Source organism: Anastrepha obliqua, chromosome 5, assembly GCF_027943255.1.
Source record: "Anastrepha obliqua isolate idAnaObli1 chromosome 5, idAnaObli1_1.0, whole genome shotgun sequence".
NCBI lineage: Eukaryota > Metazoa > Arthropoda > Insecta > Diptera > Tephritidae > Anastrepha > Anastrepha obliqua.
Genome location: NC_072896.1, coordinates 59,881,328 through 59,901,085, shown reverse-complemented (window position 1 = coordinate 59,901,085; position 19,758 = coordinate 59,881,328). Strand labels below are relative to the sequence as shown.

At 35.2% G+C, this 19,758-nt stretch overlaps 1 protein-coding gene across 1 annotated transcript; it reads left to right on the top strand.

Moving 5' to 3' along the window:
• Window positions 1–10,720: 10,720 nt before the first annotated feature.
• Window positions 10,721–19,702, top strand: LOC129248791 (uncharacterized). Its single transcript, XM_054888406.1, has 3 exons — window positions 10,721–10,945; window positions 11,034–11,701; window positions 19,636–19,702. The coding sequence occupies exons 1-3, from the start codon at window positions 10,721–10,723 to the stop codon at window positions 19,700–19,702; spliced, it is 960 nt and encodes a 319-aa protein (XP_054744381.1).
• Window positions 19,703–19,758: the final 56 nt, after the last annotated feature.

The window sequence follows — 19,758 nt, the reverse complement described above, 5'->3', positions numbered from 1 at the left end:
GATAGATTAACAATCTATGAAATTTTTAGCAATTTAATCCGTTTCTGAGATTAGCCCTAGTTATTTTAATAATATAAACTTCTCTAACGAATTTTACAAAGAAAAATGTTTATATAAATTCTTCATTTCGCAATAAAGAATTTCATAAAGTATTATTCACACCCAGAATTTGTAATACAGAATGTTGTATTTTCTTACTCAACCCAGAGTTCGCAATAACAGATATTTTCTCACTTATAATAATTTTTTTATTGAGAAATGTTCAAATTTGTACGACTTTTTTTAAACTTGGTAAGACTTTTTGATTTTTAAACAATTTTAATGCTACCATGTAATAGCAAGGAGCATTTAAAATCAGTTAATCTGAGCCGTTCGAATTTGTTGACAACCAGCTGATAGTGTTTTTACTTATGGAACTATACAATTCTATAGCACTAGTGAACGGGGAAAGATATTTAAAGAAAATAAACATTCATCGAAAATAACGGTATTTTGCAGCAGTAAAACGTCAGCGGTTGTAATATTGTGCTTGAATTTTTGGTTCATTTGAATAGAGGCATTAACCGAATATGAAAAAGTAATAATAAATACATGTTATTTTTTTTTTACATTTATTATTTAAAGCTTAACAGTTTGTGCTGCAACCTTTCTAATATATTACTTCGTGAATGTGTTGATGAATGGATTTGTACAAATTCTCAAGACAGCATATTGAAATTTCAGTCCAGGCCGTTTTAATGATTCGAATTGAAGCATTTTTGTCTTCAAATTGTATCATTTTCATGTTGTATCATACCATAGATTTCCACTAATGCTCAGATCTAGACTTCGTTCCCATGACGGCCGGTTCTATGTATTCGTCAGTTTGCTCAAATTACTATATACATATGTATCTTGCTTTTAATACACCATATGAAGAACTTATAGTTGGTTATGGGAGAATTCGAAAGACTTACGGATTTTTAGTGAAATCACTACAAACCTATTTCTCTAAGCCCATCCAAATTTGCACTTTAGCAACATATGTGTGCGGCAATACACACCTTCTACAGACAATAAGAGAGTCACGACTGCTTAAAACCCTAACATAAACAAAAACAAAAATAGCATACAAAACCAACAAAGCAAAGTGACTTCAGCTCGTTGCACTGTAAAAAAAAAACACCTTGCGCAGTGCATCGTCAACAAACCATGTTATAGGTACGCAAACTTCTCGCGGCTGAGTATTGCTCTTCAAATGTGAGAATGAAATACATGCATAAATAACATATGTTATTGTATGCATAAGCGCACATGTATGTTAACATACTATGTTTGTTTATTTACTTAAAAACAATTACAAGTTCTTTATAGGAATGCGAGTTTGAATTACTCGAAAATTATGAACTGAAAATTATATTAAATTCCAAGCACCGCCACAAAAAACTAAATCCAACATTTGGTTACACATATACCGTTCTTACACTTTTATTTTTCAACTTCTACTTCTTACTATACAAATATCAGTGTACATTTCAGAGTTGATGCACCAGTTCGGATGCTGAGCTGCACACATGCACACGTATATATGTATGTTTCTACCCTGCAGTAAACGTAGCTAGTGCGGAACTAGCGATTTCACTAACGTTCGCAGTTCGTTACTAGTCCCGCGCTAATCTACTCTCCTTGTAATTAACTGGCGATTTAACGTTAACATATCTTAGAAGTTATTTGTAGTACTCATAATCCAACTACTATGTATATTTCAGTAATGCCAGTGTACTAACCACGTTGATTGTACTGGCATTCTACCAAACCCACTAAGCATAAGATGGATAAATATAAAAATTCGACTTACAAAAATTAGTATTAATGATATATTTATATGTATGTATATTTCATGGAAATATGTATGTTCATATATAAGTACATTTATGTTTTGCTTAAATTTGATGCCCTAGTGTAGGGTTGATTGTAAAATATTCTATAAGAAATTATTGCTTGATAGAATAATTGATAAGTAAATAAAATGATTACTTGCTTGAAAATTACCGCTATAGAGGTGCAAGCAAATTAACCTGTATCAATATCTTAACTTTTTCTTTAGCATAGGTTATAACGTCAGACGAACGCAGGGAAATATAAGGCTGGTATCTCTATGCTCGATTAACTTAGCGAGAATTTTGCATGCGAGAGCAAGAAGAAAGTTATCGAGTAACATTCGCCGGTAGCGAGTATGTCTATAGCTTATTAGACTGGTATAACTCACCGCCTTACAAATACATACATGTAATTTAAGGCAGTTCTATTCCCGCGTTGCCAACTTATGTTCATTTCCACCAGATGCTTCATCTATTCGCCACTTGCTAACTCTTGGCGAAAAGAAGAGACCCATAGTGTTAAACATATTGTATAAAATATGAACGTGGTTTTTGACAGATCTCAATAACATTCATGTTCAAATTAGGTGAAACAATACGTGCACCCAGCTTGGACGAGTTTTATTAAGTCAGAATCAAGATATACACATTTACCCAAAAGTGGGAGGACACCGCCCATTTTTTTTTTAATTTTATTTGTGTCGTATTTCTTTTTCTTGGTACGTCATTTTTGAAAATTATCAATAAGTTTGCTTCTTTTATAGCAGACATATCACGTTTGTTATCTTTTTTGAAAAATACCGTTACATAGCAGGTGGGCGTGGTTACTGACCATTTCGACAATTTTTCATACCAACCTACCTTGTACTAAGAGTGGTATTCGTATCAAAAAAAAAAAATATGTTATAATAAAAAGAATTTTTTTAATTAAAAAATGCATTTTCCCTATAAAATTGCTATTTTTTTATATAACATTTAACATAATAATTTTTCCCCAAGGCAATACAATTAAAAATAATAATATGCTTCTTTTAACATCGTCTAGCATAAGTTTTACAATGAAAAACATACATAAACACTTGCATACATACATATGTATGGTATATATGTAGTTGGCGCGTGCAGCCTTTGTTAGGTGATTGGCCGAGCTCCTCCTTCAATTTGTCTTCTGCGCCTTGATGTTGTTCCACATATGTTACGTCACAGCCAGAATTACTCTGATGAATTCCGCAATTTTGTAATCCATCACACTTGGATATACCCGATGAAAAATTAGCCATCCCTAGCCAACATAGTTGTCAACTTTGTAATTCAAGCACTAGATTTACTGTTCTTTGATAATTTAAGCGCCATAAACATTTGTTTAGTGCTTTTTTCCGAACTCAAATGCAATATAAATACCTGCATTTCTCATAAATACATAGCTAAACATGAAATAATTTTAAATATGATACTTAAAGCTGTGCCAGCGCTGAATTTATAAGAATCTATAAGTAGATTCAAATCAAGGCGTATGAAAACTCATCTGGTTTGAATATATTTGAAAATGTGTAAAATTTGGAAATATGGTTCTTGTCATTGTCGTACTCAAGTTCTAAAATTTAGCGAGTTTTCAGCGCAATGAATACTTTTAAAAGCGAAATTCCTAACTGTTTATTCCTTCTTTCAGTAAATACATTGTTTCACATGAAAACGGGTAAAAATAGAAAATTGTGGTTGTGTTAATTGTAATATACCAGATGATGTGAATTATCATATCGATAGTGAACACATTTATCAAAATTCAAGATGTTACTCGAAGATGTTATGGCCGCAAGCTGAAAATGATGAGGAAAAATATTATGAAAATAATTTGTTATATAACTTGGAAATTTTAAATTTTGAGTTATTGGATTATAAAACACCGGGCGGGAAGTCGCTAACACTCATGATATCGTTTTTGATTATAATCGCAAATTGTAAAGCCCCTTTAAAAAAAAAATCATTTCTCTCACATCCAACTGTGATTTTGCTCTCTGAATTTTTTGTTACTGTAAATTTTTTTCGTGTTAACGAACATCTGTTTATGATACTTTGTACTAATGTCATTACGGACAGAGCTATTATCAGTTAACAAATAAATTTGACTGATTTTGTCGGTTGCCTTATGACTAACGAAGCAAGCGATCAACCGAAACTTGGCGAAGCTGGCAAATATCATATGTTTGCCAATGTACAAATTTTTGTTTTTGATATTTTATTTGTAGGTTCATTCTTAAAGAGTCTTAAGCGCTACGGAGATTGGTCGATTGGAACAGAGCTTGAAGTATCAGCTTCGCAGCAAACAGTCTGTTTTGAATACACCACTTTGTGACACGCGGAATTCTCTTCCAATAACCAGTAGGGCGATAACCCTTGCATAATTGCAAAATAATATGCAGAGCTAAAGCATAAATTGTTAGGAATCCTAAGTAATATTTTTAATAATAAGAATGTCTAAATTAACTGTAAGAAAAACATCTAACTTCTTATACCTACTTAAATACATTAAACTTAAACAAAAATAAAAACGCATTAATGCAAAGCATTTAAAAAGAAAGGAAACTGATGTTTTGGATGTATGGCGCAGAAGTTTGGACGATGACAACATCCGATGAAGCGACGCTTGGAGTGTTTGAGAGAAAGATTCTGCGTAAGATTTTTGGACCTTTGCACGTTGGCAACGGCGAATATTGCAGGCGATGGAACGATGAGCTTTATGGGCTTTACGACGACATACAGGGTTTGATTGAAAAGTAATGAGCGTTATTTTTTTTAAGCAGTTGTTTTATACTTATTATATTATATTCTTCAAAATAGGACCCTTGAGCGTCAATACACCGCTGGTAGCGGTCCTTTCACTGCAGGAAACATTTTTTAAACTCATCCGCCGGAATCGCGTTCAATTCGGCTGTTACAGTTTTTTGGATCGCCTCGATGGAGTCGAAACGCCTCCCCTTCAGCTTTCTTTTCAGGCGCGCGAACAAGAAGAAGTCCGGAGGAGGTCTGGGCTGTAGGGAGAGTGGGGAAGCACCGGAACCCCCATCTTGGTCAATGCAGAGGTGCAGAGGAAGGCGGTGTGCGCCGGCGCATTGTCGTGATGAAGGGTCCAATTGTTGACGAGGTCGGGTCGAACCCGGGCGACACGGTTTTTCAGCCGAAGGAGCACTTCTTTGTAAAATGCCGCGTTTACAGTGCTTCCTGGAGGTACAAACTCCTTGTGGACGATGCCTCGAGAGTCGAAAAAGATGATCAGCATGGTTTTGACCTTGGATTTCGACATGCGCGCCTTCTTGGGTCGTGGCGACTGACTCGTGTGCCACTCCGAATTGTGCCACCATTTTACCTGGGCACTGGACAGAGATTGGTCCCCGTAAACTTCCTTGAGTAGCCCAATGGCTTCGGTTCTCATTTTGTTTAGCTTTACGCAAAATTTTATCGAGTAACGTTGCTCCAACGATCGCTCCATTTTCGCCACTGCAAAATCCTAACACACTTTTAAAACAGCTTTCACGCGCGGTGCGATGTTGACTGCACCGCTATTGCCAGCGAATTGGGTCCGGTTTCTAGTGGAAGGGGAAGGTCCTACGATCATTTTCCCCACCAGCCGATTCGGTTGATCGCTGGGCAGACACTCCGCGCGGGAAGGCTCATTACTTTTCAATGACACCCTGTAGACATAGCGCAGCGAATAAAGATCTAGCGGCTACGTTGGCTGCGATATGTCGTCCGAATGTATTCGATGCGGTACCGGCTGATGGTAGCGGAGGAAGGGGAAGGCCCCCTCTGCGTTGGAAAGATCAGGTGGAGAAGGACTTGGCTTCACTTGGTGTGTCCAATTGGCGCCGATTAGCACGAGAAAGAAACGACTGGCGCGCTTTGTTAAACTCGGCCAAAATCGCGTAAGCGGTTATCGCGCCAATTAAGAAGAAGATGTTTTGTATTAATGTGTTTATGCTTCTTCACTAATTTTCGTTTGCAAAAAACAATCGGTTAGAATCAGGTTAGAAATTAAAGTTGTTAGTGATAATTATACCTTAAAAATAAAGGGCAAAAATTTATGTTCAATGTATTTTTATTTTTTTCCTTTGATTTCCTTTTTTACAACTTTTTTTATAATTTTTGCAAATGGCATCGTTTTTTTCGAGAGTAAAGGCGAGTCAACTGTCCCATGTGCAATAAGCCAAGTGTGAGAAAACAATCGCTACATGGTATTGATATCACTTCTATTGGTACATATTATATTTTGTGGCCATCGCTGCATATGTAGGTATTCAAATTTGGAATCGAATCTCTAAAATTGATAATTTCCAAAAAAAGATTCTAGAATGGAGTCGCAATCGATTTTTCCTTGACAGGAGGTTCCCAATTAGTGAATGTCTTTTGGTAGCTAATATATGAAAATTAAACATCTGATTTGTAATGCTTCCTTTCTTTTAATATTTAAGTCTTTAGTTTGTGAGATCTCTGAATATTTAAAACTACAAAATCCGTTAACCTCTTTCGGCTAGTCAGTACGCTGACTTATTTTACCAAAGTGAAAACATTTGTGTGACTAATTTTAATTTTCTTTAATTTTAAAAACTGTACAAGTTCGTTTTCCATCGGAACTTTTTGAGTCTAGTCAGTAAGATGAAAAGTAACAACTGTTGTTTATTATTGTATTATATATTTACTATAATAATATGTATAAAGTCCAGTTTCGTCTAACCACTGGCACATCTATACTTGTGGAGGCATATCTTATTCGTATAAACACGCATGTTGTAGTTTAAAAGTTCTTCTTTACCAAACTGAAAAAATAGTTTTCTTATTTCGTTGTCAAAATAAAGTGCAACACTGCTGATGAAAATATATTTGTGTCACGGCATTTTTTTTTCTATTTACATATACAACTTCGTTACGAAATCTAAAATTAGCAGCACACTAACGAAACGTATTTTTATCACGATTCAGTCTCGAAAATATTTAATGGCACTTGCTCTCTTTCTAGAGACTATTTTTAGTGTGCTCCATTAACATACAGACTCATCAAAGTATAAGTCTATACCTTCAATTTATTAAAACTTGTGGTAGGTCGGAAATTAATATAATAGCACTTAAAAGAATGAAAACAAATTTTTTTGTATGCCAAAATAAAAATAAAATTTCTTTCTCGTTTCTCCATTCACACTCACATCGGCACCGAATTGTTATCCTATGTATGTGGTTGTTTTTGTTTTAATTTGTATTTATTCAAACTTTGCTTTGCTTTCAAGCTTGCGAGTGAATCTAGCTTTATTCTTCTTAATATGCATATTTAGTTCTGGCAAATATAAGGTAAATAGTGTCAATCGGCCATTTTGTCAGCACATACCTATAGCGTAAGCAGATGCCAGAATTCAAAGCGTGCACAAATCAGACATAAGGGGCGTCTACTTTATTGAGTCGAGTTGTCATTTAATATTTAATTGGGCCGCGCGTAGCTTTCAATTTGGTCACGATATTCTGCAATATATAGTACATAGGTGGAAGCTGTTTCCAAAATGTATAACCACCAAACAATTGAAACCATTTCTAAAATTGTGCTTACAACATCTATAAAATTTGAGACTTATAGAATTCCACCATAAAAATGAAATAAATATGCCAGTAAACATAGTTATAGATTAATTTGTTTTTGTTTTTATGGGACAAAATTGTATATACTTGCTTTTCACTAATGCCTAAGCTGTCAACATAATTTAAATAACTTGAATGTTCACAAGTATGCCCACCTGGGCATTTAATAAACTTCCCGAAGCTTTGGTTTACATTTGGTTATAGCCTTAGCTGCAAAATTGTTAAAAAACCATTTCTTTATTAATCAGCACATATGCGAAAACCTACTTATTGCGACATATAAGCATATAAAGGAGTATCCAACGCTGTAAGGTTTCGTATTGGGCATTTTTGTCGACATCGAAGAGGGTGTTAATGACGCCCTTCCGTGAGGAATTTTTAAATCCCTGGATAAACGGGGAATCAAACCCGATTCCTACCCGGATGACTTGAGACTTGTTGGAAGTGAAAAGTTTCCCTATGTATTCCATACTCTGTGCAAGGTGATGCGAATAATGGCATCAACATCTATTCCAAAATCGAATATCCCATGAACCGAACTCAGCAAATAGTCACCAATATAATACCTAGTATGGATGGGAGATCAACATTTAGAAAATGCTAATCTAAAGCATTTTTTAATATTTAGATTCAAACGATTTTTTACCATATCCAAAGCTGTTACATTATCAAGATCCGTTTGAAGTCTGATAGAATCAGAAAGACTCGTGACGGTTTTGTACATGTGTAAGTCATCACAAAATTAGAATATCCAAGCAATGTTATATATCATTAATAAAATTGACAAGCAAAAGAGTCTGAAGACACTACCTCGCGGAACATTCGATGACACAGTAAAAGATCGTGAGCAACTACAACCCATAACAACAACCAAACGCTCTTTCGCCAAAAAGCTAAAATGAAAGCCAAGATCAGCTAGTTTAGACCTTAAAAGTCAAAAGGCTTCAAAAATCGGTATCAACTTGAACTCGATTAATAAAGACAGAAAGACCAAGTTCCAAAATAATCGCAAGAGAGGTCGCTTTAATCCATTTCCGATTCTTTTTTTCTATGGATTTCAATCAACGTTTATCTTATATTGCTGTTAAGATTCAAAAAACTATTTTTTACCAAAATTATTTCGTCTCTAGAATAATTTTCCGACTATAGTTTTGTTTTTTGGCAGCACTTTCTTTGGCATTCATTAGCGAAATATTTGGAAATTCAGTTAATTTTGTATTCGAAATATCTAATTTCAAACAAATAATAATCTAAATCCGAAATATAAAACAAAGGCTCTGCGGTAACAGTTTGCAATACTTTAAGAGCGTCAGAGGCGGTTCAAGGCAAGCCAATTTAAAACATGTAGTTTGAGTAAACATTTTAACGGTTTCTTGCCTTTAAAAGTTTATTAAAATTTTTTTACAAAAACTTAACGTTTAAAAGAGATTTTTTGTTTCTAAAAGTACTGAAAATTATTTTATCCAACCTTAACTTGCCAACGGTTTATATTCACCCTTTTTCACCCTCCACCTCCTTTTTGTTCGTTTGGATCTTCCTATCATCCACTTTAATTATTGAACACTTTTACAGTATACACTCTACATATAGATAAATCTTGTGCGAGTAGTGTTTTGGTAAGTCAACGCCTTTAACGTTTTGCTATCTTTTAAGTTTAAGTTTGCCAGTGGCATCAAAAATGGAAAGAAAACACGCAAAACCATTTCGCTTTTACTAACCCCTTGAATGAAAATGAGGGACCTCGCCCGTTAAGATTTTCTGTACTAAATTTCAATTTGATCAGCGCCGTCCGTTTGTTTGTTTGTTTGTCTCTTCGTGTACTTAAAGTTTTTATTTTTACATTTTTATCAAATTCTAGCTTTAATCCGCGGCCCCGCTCGCGTAGGAGTAGTTTTGAGGGATTTAGGAAATGTATATAAAAGCATTACATTTTTGCATTTGGGTCATAGTTGAACCGCTTATGCGGATTATGAAGTCTAGAGTGTGCTATAAATAGTGGGAAATAGGAAAAACTAAGATTAATTTAGATTAAATTTAAGCAAATATTCGATTACTAGTGACAAATGAGAGTGGTGGCGCGGCCTGGGGCCTGTGGGAAGGGAGTTCCATCATAAAAACATGCCTATAACCTTCATTGGGTGAAAATATGAATGTATAAAAATTTTACGTCATTTGGTGTTGTCGTTTCGTAGTGATGCGCGGACAACGTACCTACATTCACCTTTATAGTATAGAAGATTATCATTACTTTATAAACCTGTAGTATTACAAATGAAATAGTTTTTATGTAACATTTATTAAAAACAGAAACATTTAGGTTTTATTTTACGATAATTCCACGCATAAAATAGCATTCTTTCATCCTATCCTTCTTGCGTAGTGTGTAAGTACTTCAAATGTAAGGATGATAGTTTATAAGTGCGCGCGGGTATAAAAGTGTACAATTCCAAGATGCAAGATTTAACTTAGATTTTTATTTTATTTTATTTATTTCGCCAATACCTACCTTTTGTCATCGTAAGTAACGATATATTCAATTTGTGCATTCGTGCCAATTTTCGGTTGCCTAGCTTAATTAGTTTTAGATATATAATATGTATATTCTTTTCCACATTTTAATATATTTGTCAGATGCCACACCCCCTATATATCACGGCTAACATTTCTGCACTAAAGAAAGTTATTTCCTGCAAATCAGTGCTTGCCTCATTAAAATCGCTAATTACTTGTTGGTCTTATTTTCTTTCATTTAACACAATTTTCTGCCTACACATTCATGCCATAGAATAGGGATATTTGCGGGATAGAACAATTTCCGAGCTTAACAATAAAACTATTTAAAAATTCGAGCTTCATTCCACGACGATTATCAACTAAACTACCATTTATTGTTGTAAAAATGTGAAACATACTGCGGTTTAGTGTATTGATTATAAGAGTGCTACTTTCTTCTCCATAGCTGTACAAAAATACTGAAAGAGCGTCTACCACCCATTACTATTAAAAACAAAAGACTGTAATAGGCGAAGTTCAGAAGTATCTTTCTGCATTTAGTTCTTTATGCGCTAGTTAGTGATACGCGCTCTTTCGATACCAAAACCTTTTTAGGCGAGCACTCAACTCCTTTTGAATTCTGATATTCAGTCTTCAGCCGGCAAACGCCAACGACGTACACATTAGACATTGGCGGCATCACCTGCATCTAAAATACTAAAAAAATGTACTACAAATGTACAAACGAAATGAAAATTTCAGAACTGGTTCAGCGTCTAGTTGCTGGACGATTTTGTTTAGCTTTGTTGCTACTGCTAACTATAATTAGTGGGCAACCGGTTAATGATGAGCCGCAAGTAAACAGTGATGACTCCAAAATGATTTATGATCAGCGGCAAAGTGGTAAATACAATATACGTATCAATATTAAGGATGTGGCTATTATAGAAATGGATAACAATGGCTTTGGTGAGGCAAGTATTCAAATATCAAATAAAATAATTTATTTACGTACACTTCTATTAATAGAAGATATGTTATATTTTTAACTGTAATATGCAGGACGATTCTAGCGAGGAAGATTATTATTATGATGAAGATGATTTGACGGTTAAACCATTGAAGCTCACTACGCCTTTTCCAACATTCTTGCAACCTTTAATATCAACGCCAATCCAAGCAACATCAAAGAAAACAGTCTCACCAGAGCTCTCACAACCGCGGCCAACACCAATGGCAACAACCACGGTCCAACCAATGCACAATATTAATATCTTGTCTAGTACTCAAACATCAGAAGGAGCAGAGGAGATTACAATACAAGAAACCACCAACATGTACGCAAATCCACTCTCATCGCACAAACCAACTAAAATTTTGCTTGAACCCCGATCCGAATACATGCCTGCTCCCAAATTTATGCCGGCCGGTGAAATGAAACTGAATTCCAAATTAATATCGCCAGCAACAGCATCACCAACATTAATTGCAATTCTTTCCTCACCTCCAGGATTAGTACATCATGAAAAGCAGAAAATTCAGAGAACTGAAGACAAAACTGGTATAACAGTTTTTCCAACAAAATTGTTACACTACAATGAATCCGGAGTGTTCAAATTTAGGATGCAGCAAAATAAGAAGTCAGCCAAACGCAACTTTCGACAATGCCGAACAAATCAGTACATAGATTTAACAGGAAATTGTCGCAACAAACGCTCATCGTCGTTTTTGTAAGTATTTTAAAGCTTTTGATGTGGTCAAGCTCCAAGACTGCCTCGGCGCTTATTAGCCTTTGGATAAAATCACTCGTGTCCTTACTATGTATGTATGCTCATATATGGGTGCTCGGTTGATTATATTGACTTAATGTGTGCTAAGGTTTAGCATTTTTATTGGATAATAGCTCAGTTCTTCTTGTTCATTTAAAATGTTCACCACTTTAATAAAAATGAAGCAGTGCAGGGAAGTTTGTGTTTTCAAAGTTTGTACATTGTAAATGAAAATCGTTCACGCCCTTGTGAACAAATGGGATAAATCAAAACTTCATATCGTATGACACTGCCGTTATATAAATACACTCGGAAAGATAATCATCAGGCCAATTTAGTGGTTCAGTAATTCAGAACTGCAGTTAGAAGTTTAGAATTTTTAACTAATTTAAGCCCAGTCATGAATTGAGTTGAAAGTTAAATTAAGATATCACGTTTTTCTGAAATAAAGTCTGGTTATTGCCGTAAACTACGGTTAAATTACTTATGAAAACTCGAAGATAAACAATAAGAAATGAGCAGCAGTCAAGGTACGAGTATAAAAATTCGCCCGTCTGCTGCAGTTTCGGTCAAAATTGCCACTTTAACTTTAAGTAATACTACAAGAATACCAGCTGAATAATCGGGTTGCCGTACCCTGTAAAACATTCACAATCTACAGGCATTTAATCCTTCTGGTATGGAACTCATGAATTGGTTTGAAATAATTATTATTCCTATAGTATATCATAATATATGCATCGTAGTTTATTTTAGTTATTTAGCTAAGAGGTAATGCGAAAAATAAATTCAGTTTATACTATTTCGTTGTTGTGGGCAAGGGCAGTATGGTAAAGTTTGCAGACTCCATTTGGATTTTATTTCCTCTCGGACGACAACTTAAATTTGCTATGAGGAGTCAGATCGTTTTTACCGTCCATTTAGATATCATCTGTTGGTATCAACGCGCGATATATGATACTACTGGTGCCAGTAATATTCTTTAAGCTACAGTTCCCTTGTATCTCATGCATAAATATCGAAAGTAATTAAATTATTTATAAACCCGGTTAAAGGCGTTTCTAAACTTATATGAAATCAGTTTATCAGTTCCGAATTAGCTTCGGTTATATCAGATTTTGGAAAAAACGTCTAGCGTCTGGCGTCGTTAGTATTTCCGGCCTGCCGATTAGGCGGCTACACACATAAACCCTTTTCCTTTTTGTACTCACTGTTAATTTGCATTCTCATGGTCTCGACTATATATTATTTTGCAACCCTCTAGCTGGCCAAACTTGTATGCCAAGTCTTTGGGAAATTTGAAGCATGCGAGAATATGTATGTACATACATTCTTCGAGGTCCTTTTCCAATTTGTTGTGTGCGTCTTTAGATCTACAGTTTTATGGCGCTTCCCAACCTGAGATGGTTGTTTATGCGAAACTTTTTCATAGTGAAAAACTCTCGGAGGTTTGTCATTGTCAGCCCATGTAAGGACCATGGATGTAAGCGCGCAACTCCTCAAGATATTCAAGAGGAAAATTGAACTAGGTTTATTCATCTCCGATAAATTAGTTGATAAATAAGTACTAATTATGACATCTCTTAGCGGAAACTTATTTATATAAATTTCGACATAAAAGTTGTATACGTTGTGTCTAGTTGACCTCTTGTTTTGATATCTTTGTAGTCTCCTTTGTAAAATTAAGTTTGATAAGTCTACAGAACGGTGTAGAAGAAATATTGTTGTGAGCTTTACTCACGCGAAAAATAAACCAGAGTAAATAAAGCCAACAATATATTTTCTCTAACAAGGTTATAGGGCCCTTGTATGTATCATACCTACGTGCGTAATAAGATTATTCGGAATTACACTCTAATTCCTTGCCCTTGAGAAATTCAACATCTTCCTTATCACGATTGATTATTTGTCAAGATTTATATATTGTATGTATATATAATTGAAGCGGAGCCGCGAATAACGTTTTAAAAGCCATTTTTTGCAAAACGTGTTTGTTGCAGATTTCCGTTAGTATTACTCTCTTGCATCTCTAAAGCATCAAATAAGTTAAAATTTCGGACCATAAGGCAATTAAAAAGCAATTAGAAGAAGCCAGTCCGTGGAAGAACGTTGTAAGTTACACGCAAAATGATACGATCGCAATTGTCGAAGGTAATTGATAAGTGTAACAGAGGTACAAAAAGGAAATGTAATGTTGAAAAGTCGAGTGATAATAAAAACAAAAAGCTTAGAAATAGTGGAAATGCATATATAACCAGGAAAAACCAAAGTATCCCTCAAAAAAAATGCCCCAGAACAAGTAATGTGGAAAAACGTTTTAAGTGTACTTGCTGTAATTTTATTTTATTTATTGTTTTTATTTAGATTTGTGATTGTCGTTGCTATTTCAATTGCGAAAAATTTAGTGTTATTCAAATAAAGGACTATTTTGTCAAATTCTATGAAAAAAATTATAATGAACAAACGGGTTTTTATCGTGTTTGATCGAATTGATTGAGCCTCGAAGAAGCAGAGTTAAAAACGCTATTTCATATCGTACCGTCACCGTAAACTACTTTTTGCAGAGCCAGTTCGGCAGAAACGAAGTACGAAGTATTTTTCTGAAATCAATCAAAAATTTTTGACTTCTGGACACAGCTTCTTCCATGTGATCGAGATTTTGCACTTATTGAAAAAAAGAAGAAAACTTCCCAACCTTTTATTCCCGAAGATGTTTCTCTATTAATTGCATCTACGAGACAGTCGAATCCATTTATTGGACATCAAAAAAAATTTATATAAGGATCCTAAATGCAAAATTACCGAAGCTAGATGGCTTCAGATTTCTACTGATGATCCAAACATACTAAGAGTACGAAAATATCATAATATAGCAGAAACATGGTCATGCTATCATTTGTATTAAAAAGAACGCAGAACTTGAAAAAGTATGCGATGCCTCTTTTTCGAAAGGAATACATTAGTATAAGTGATGAGAAAAAAAGATATCCTTGCAATGACGTCATACTGGCCTGAGAAGTACGCGGAGTTCTATAAATCGATCTGCAGTAAATAAAGATAGTACCTTCTGCTCAAATATGAACGAGACGTTATCAATAAAACGGTCCGCGGATGACATATGGCAAAAATAAATTTTTTGTTTTTTGGTAGGACTGTTATAAGCTTACATGGCAAATTTCAGCGTGATATGTCACATAGTTTGTTTTCTGTGCTACTGTAAACAAGTCAAGCTCGAGTGTGTTCTTCGAAGTCTCTTTTATGACTTCAATTGTCTCAAAATGTTTTCCACGGAGCGGCAACTTGAGCTTGGGAAACAGGAAAAAGTCACATGGAGCCATATCAGGCGAGTCCAGTTCTAGGAGGGTTTACAGTGCCACAGCAGCAATTTTCCTCCTTGCCTTCACCGATGCACGACTTTTCAAATCACGCCAAGCCTAATTAAAAAACGCAACGTTTCTCATCTCATTTCCGAAGAGCCACGATCCTCGAATGGTACTAAACTTCCCTTCCTCCAAACCTTTATATATATGTACATAGTATACAACCTTTTTTATTTTTATTGGTTGTTTAGCAGAGCTTCTCCTCCTATTTGTGACATGCGTCTTTATGTTTTTCCACAAATGCGGGAACCTGCTGTTTTCAAGTCGACTCCGAACAACAAATGATTTTTTATGGGGAGCTTTTACATAGCAGAATTACACTCGAAGAATTGCCATTGCCTGCCGAGGGGCGACCGCTATTAAAACAAACAAATTTTTATCATTTGGTATTGCACGGATATTCGAACCTGTGCAGTTCAAATGGTAAACACGGCTGTGGCAGACCTTTATTTTCCAAAAAAAGTCGACCATTTTGCCGGCCATGCCGAAAATAACTGGTTGTTTTCATAGCAAAGAAGTTGAAAGTGTTTTAAATATTAATAAAATTTGTTCCTGGACGCACTCCAAAGTTGACAGCTACCAAGCTATTTTTTTTTTTTATAAATATATACCATTCATGATTTTATTTCCTGAATCGCTTAACAGTAAACTCAAGCCTAACAGTAAGTTTTTAAATCTTAATCTAATTTAACTGGTTGGTAGCATATTGATGATGATTGCTAGCCTATTAATGCACCGGCATCAGCTGTCTGTTGGCTAAATGACAGTCCAGAGTGTTGTTTAAAAGCGCGCGGAAGCCTTTTGCCGAGAGTAAACGCGAAAAAATAAAATCACTATATTTGGCTGGAAAATCACAACCAGCGATTGTTCGTGAGCTCGAGCACCTTAAAGTAAATAAAGTTTTTTACTCGTTACAATGATACTGGTAGCATCGCGTCCATGACGTGGTAATCAAAAGACTGCAACGTCCCGTGAAATGGTTCAAAAAGTGAAGAAGCGAATTGAGCGAAATCCCCGACGAAGTACCAATCAAATGGCGAAAGAACTGAAAATATCTGACCGTAGCCACATACTGAAAGAATAATCTCAAAGTCAAGCCTTACAAGATCCAAAAGGCGCATAATCTCACACCAAAGCAGCAACAAGTCAGGCTTGAGAGAGCGAAGGAGTTGTTTGGCTTTGGCCGAAAATGGTCAACTTCCGAACATTGTGTTTTCTGACAAGAAAAATTTTGAAATTGAGCCATTCGTAAACTCCCAAAGCGATAGGGTTTATTTGACCGACCGTTCATACGAGTATTCGAGTCATCGATTGACCACCAGGAGGCAGCACCCGCCACAGGTAATGGTTTGGGCCACTGTAACCACGGATGGGCGCTCTCCAATCGTTTTCATCGAACCTGGCGTCAAGGTAAATGCGAAATATTATCGGGAAAGTATTCTGGAAGTTGCTTTGAAACCGTGGGCAGACGAACATTTCGGTAGCAGACCATGGTCGTTTCAAGAGGACTCGACCTCGTCTCACAAAGCTCGAGGGAACCAAGAAAGGCTAAAAAACAACGTTCCAAACTTCATAACGTCCACACAATAGTTCTAAAATTCCACGAATCTGATGGATTATTATCTTTGGGCCATTTTGGATAGCAGGGTCCGAACTAAAAGATTCACCAGTCTCGAGGCGCTGAAAAAATCCATTGTCCGCGAGTTGGTCAAAATATCTGCAAGTCATATTCGGGCAGCTTGCGATTCGTTTCTGGACCGTCTCAAGGCCATAGTCAAGGTAAAAGGTGGTCATATCGAGCAAAAGTAAATTAATTTTTAATTTTGCATTATTTTCACACATTTTTTACTTTGAATTGAATAAAAGTAATTTTACAAACTAAATTTATGGCCTCTCTAATTGGCTACACTTCTAGTGCCGGACCCTGTACTCAAAATTTAAGAGAATTTGATTTTTTTTTAATTCTAAAATTAAAAGAATTCCTTTTTTTATTACAGTAATTAATTAAATTTGTATTACTTGGATTAATTTCTAATGAATTCGAGTGGAGTTGCGTTGCGCTATACTCACTTACCAATATAGCCTCTCTATCAAGAGTAGTAGTTCCGCTTGCCATTTCTTTTATTCTCTATAGAGTCAGCTTCAACAAACTCTTATACTTTATAATGTTTCCAAATATTATGTATGGGACAGCAAAAATTTGTAATTTGTATCACCTTTTGAACCCTTGCATAATGATTTGAACGCGAACGACGAGCATCAACTGCTCCACCAATTATATGGTAGTTGCGCAGGAATGGATGCTTTTTTTAAATGGTAAGCAACAACGTCTAACAACATTTCAAAATCTGCTATCGCTAACATAAACACTTTCAAACAATTTTTCTTTCTTTTAAATACCTCTACGAACTTCGTCAAGAATCGACTTATACCCGGTAGCCAGAAACAGGTGTCAGTGAAAAATGTAAACAAGCCGTCTCCATATGATATTTAACTTAAATTAATCGTAACATTTTCCGATTCCTATTTTCACTTTTGATGCCAATTTCGCCTTTGTTCTGCTTTATTAATTCAAATGTTGTGACGAATTTCACCCGACAGCATCGCTTCGCCCGACAAAGTTCGCTCAGCGATTTGGTCCCCTTTATAAAAGTCCTTCAAAAGTCGCCCCTAAATGTAGTTTTAAAATAAATATGGAAACATTTAGATTATTTCAGGTTTCGCTATTTTTAAAATAAATATCATTTAAATGTCACGTTATAACAAACGGTTCATACGAATAAGTATCTTTATGCACATACATATATACAGTGGCTCAATAAAGAACTCGGACAAACCTTAGTTAAAACTTTGTATAAAAAACACTGCTAAAATAAAGGCAATTAGAAACAATATATTTCGATTTCTAAATGCTTTAATTATATAATTTAAGAAATAACAAAAACATAAGATAAGTCGTGTGCACTTCTTTTACAATAACAAAAAACTTTCAAAATGAGGAGAATTCACGCCAAAAAAGAACTCGGACATCTGGCATCACTTCGTAATTTCTGGCAGTTTAAATGGGGGAATCCAATTTTTTAAATTATATATAGTTAATTGAGGAACGATCGACAGTTTTGGAAGTAAATTGTGTCAAGAAAATTGTGTCAAATACGCATTTTCTTTTTTCTTTTTTGTAAAATGAGTCGACAACGTGGCCAAACTTCGGTGGAAGTGCGAAAAATAATTATTGAGTAACATAAAAATGGAAAAACCATGCGTGAAATCGGATAACTTGTAAATCGTCCGCGATCAACTGTATGTGACACCATAAAATGCTTTAAAGAAACAAAATCTGTAGAAAACAAAGTGAAAACAGGACGGCCAAAGCTTTTTACGGACGCTAAGGAGCGGTGGATAGTAAACCAAGTCAGAGCAAATCCTCATTTAAGTGATCCAAAACTTACAACACAAGTTAAAGAACATCTTGAAATTGACTGCAATCCAGAAACTTTGCAATTAGTTCTAAGAAAAAACAACCTCAATGGCAGAGTCGCAAGAAAAAAACCCTACATTAGTAAGGAAAATAAAAACAAACGAATTAATTTTGCAAAAACCTATAAAAATAAGGACATTGAATTCTGGAAAGATGTGATATTTTGCGACGAAAGCAAATACAACATATTCAGATCAGATGGGCAGTCGTATGTATGGAGGAAGCCAAATGAGGAGCTGAAAGAGAAAAACCTGCGTGCCACTGTTAAACACGCGGGCGGTTTAGTGATGGTTTGGGGATGTATGTCCGCCTCCGGACCCGGAAATCTTTGTTTTGTTGATGGCATAATGGATCACAAGCAATATCTTTCAATTTTAAAAAGAAATTGAATCCAAAGTGCTGAAAAATTGGGTATAAAGGAACAATTTTATTTTTACCAAGCCAATGACCTCAAGCATAAGGCGCTTGATGTTCGCTTGTGGTTGATGTATAACTGCCCGAAAGTGCTCGAAACTCCACCACAGTTCCCTGATATAAACGTCATTGAGCATTTATGGGCGCATTTGGAGAATAAACTCAAAAATAACAAAATTTCAAACAAAAAGGACCTCGAAGCAGAAATTTGGTGGAGTCAATTCCGAAACGACTAAATGCTGTTATTAAATCCAAAGGGTTTCCCACAAAATACTAATTTTTACTTTTATTGGCTTTTAAAGTAAAATTAATTTCCATGTCCGAGTTCTTTTTTGGCGTGAATTCTCTCATTTTGAAAGTTTTTTGTTATTGTAAAAGAAGTGCACACGACTTATCTTATGTTTTTGTTATTTCTTAAATTATATAAATAAAGCATTTAGAAATCGAAAAATTTGTTTCGAATTGCCTTTATTTTAGCAGTGTTTTTTATACAAAGTTTTAACTAAGGTTTGTCCGAGTTCTTTATTGAGCCACTATACATATATTACATCAAAAAAACTCCTTCAGAATTGAATAGCCATTTTACTTACTCACGCTTGTTTTTTCTTCATATGTATTTTCAGAAAAAAACTGCTCAACATCATTTCTACCTTTCCTTTCATACTTGAAAAGGATGCCCGCCATGAATGAGCACACAACACAAAAAATTCATCCATTTTTAAAAATGCATGTAAACGAAACATTAT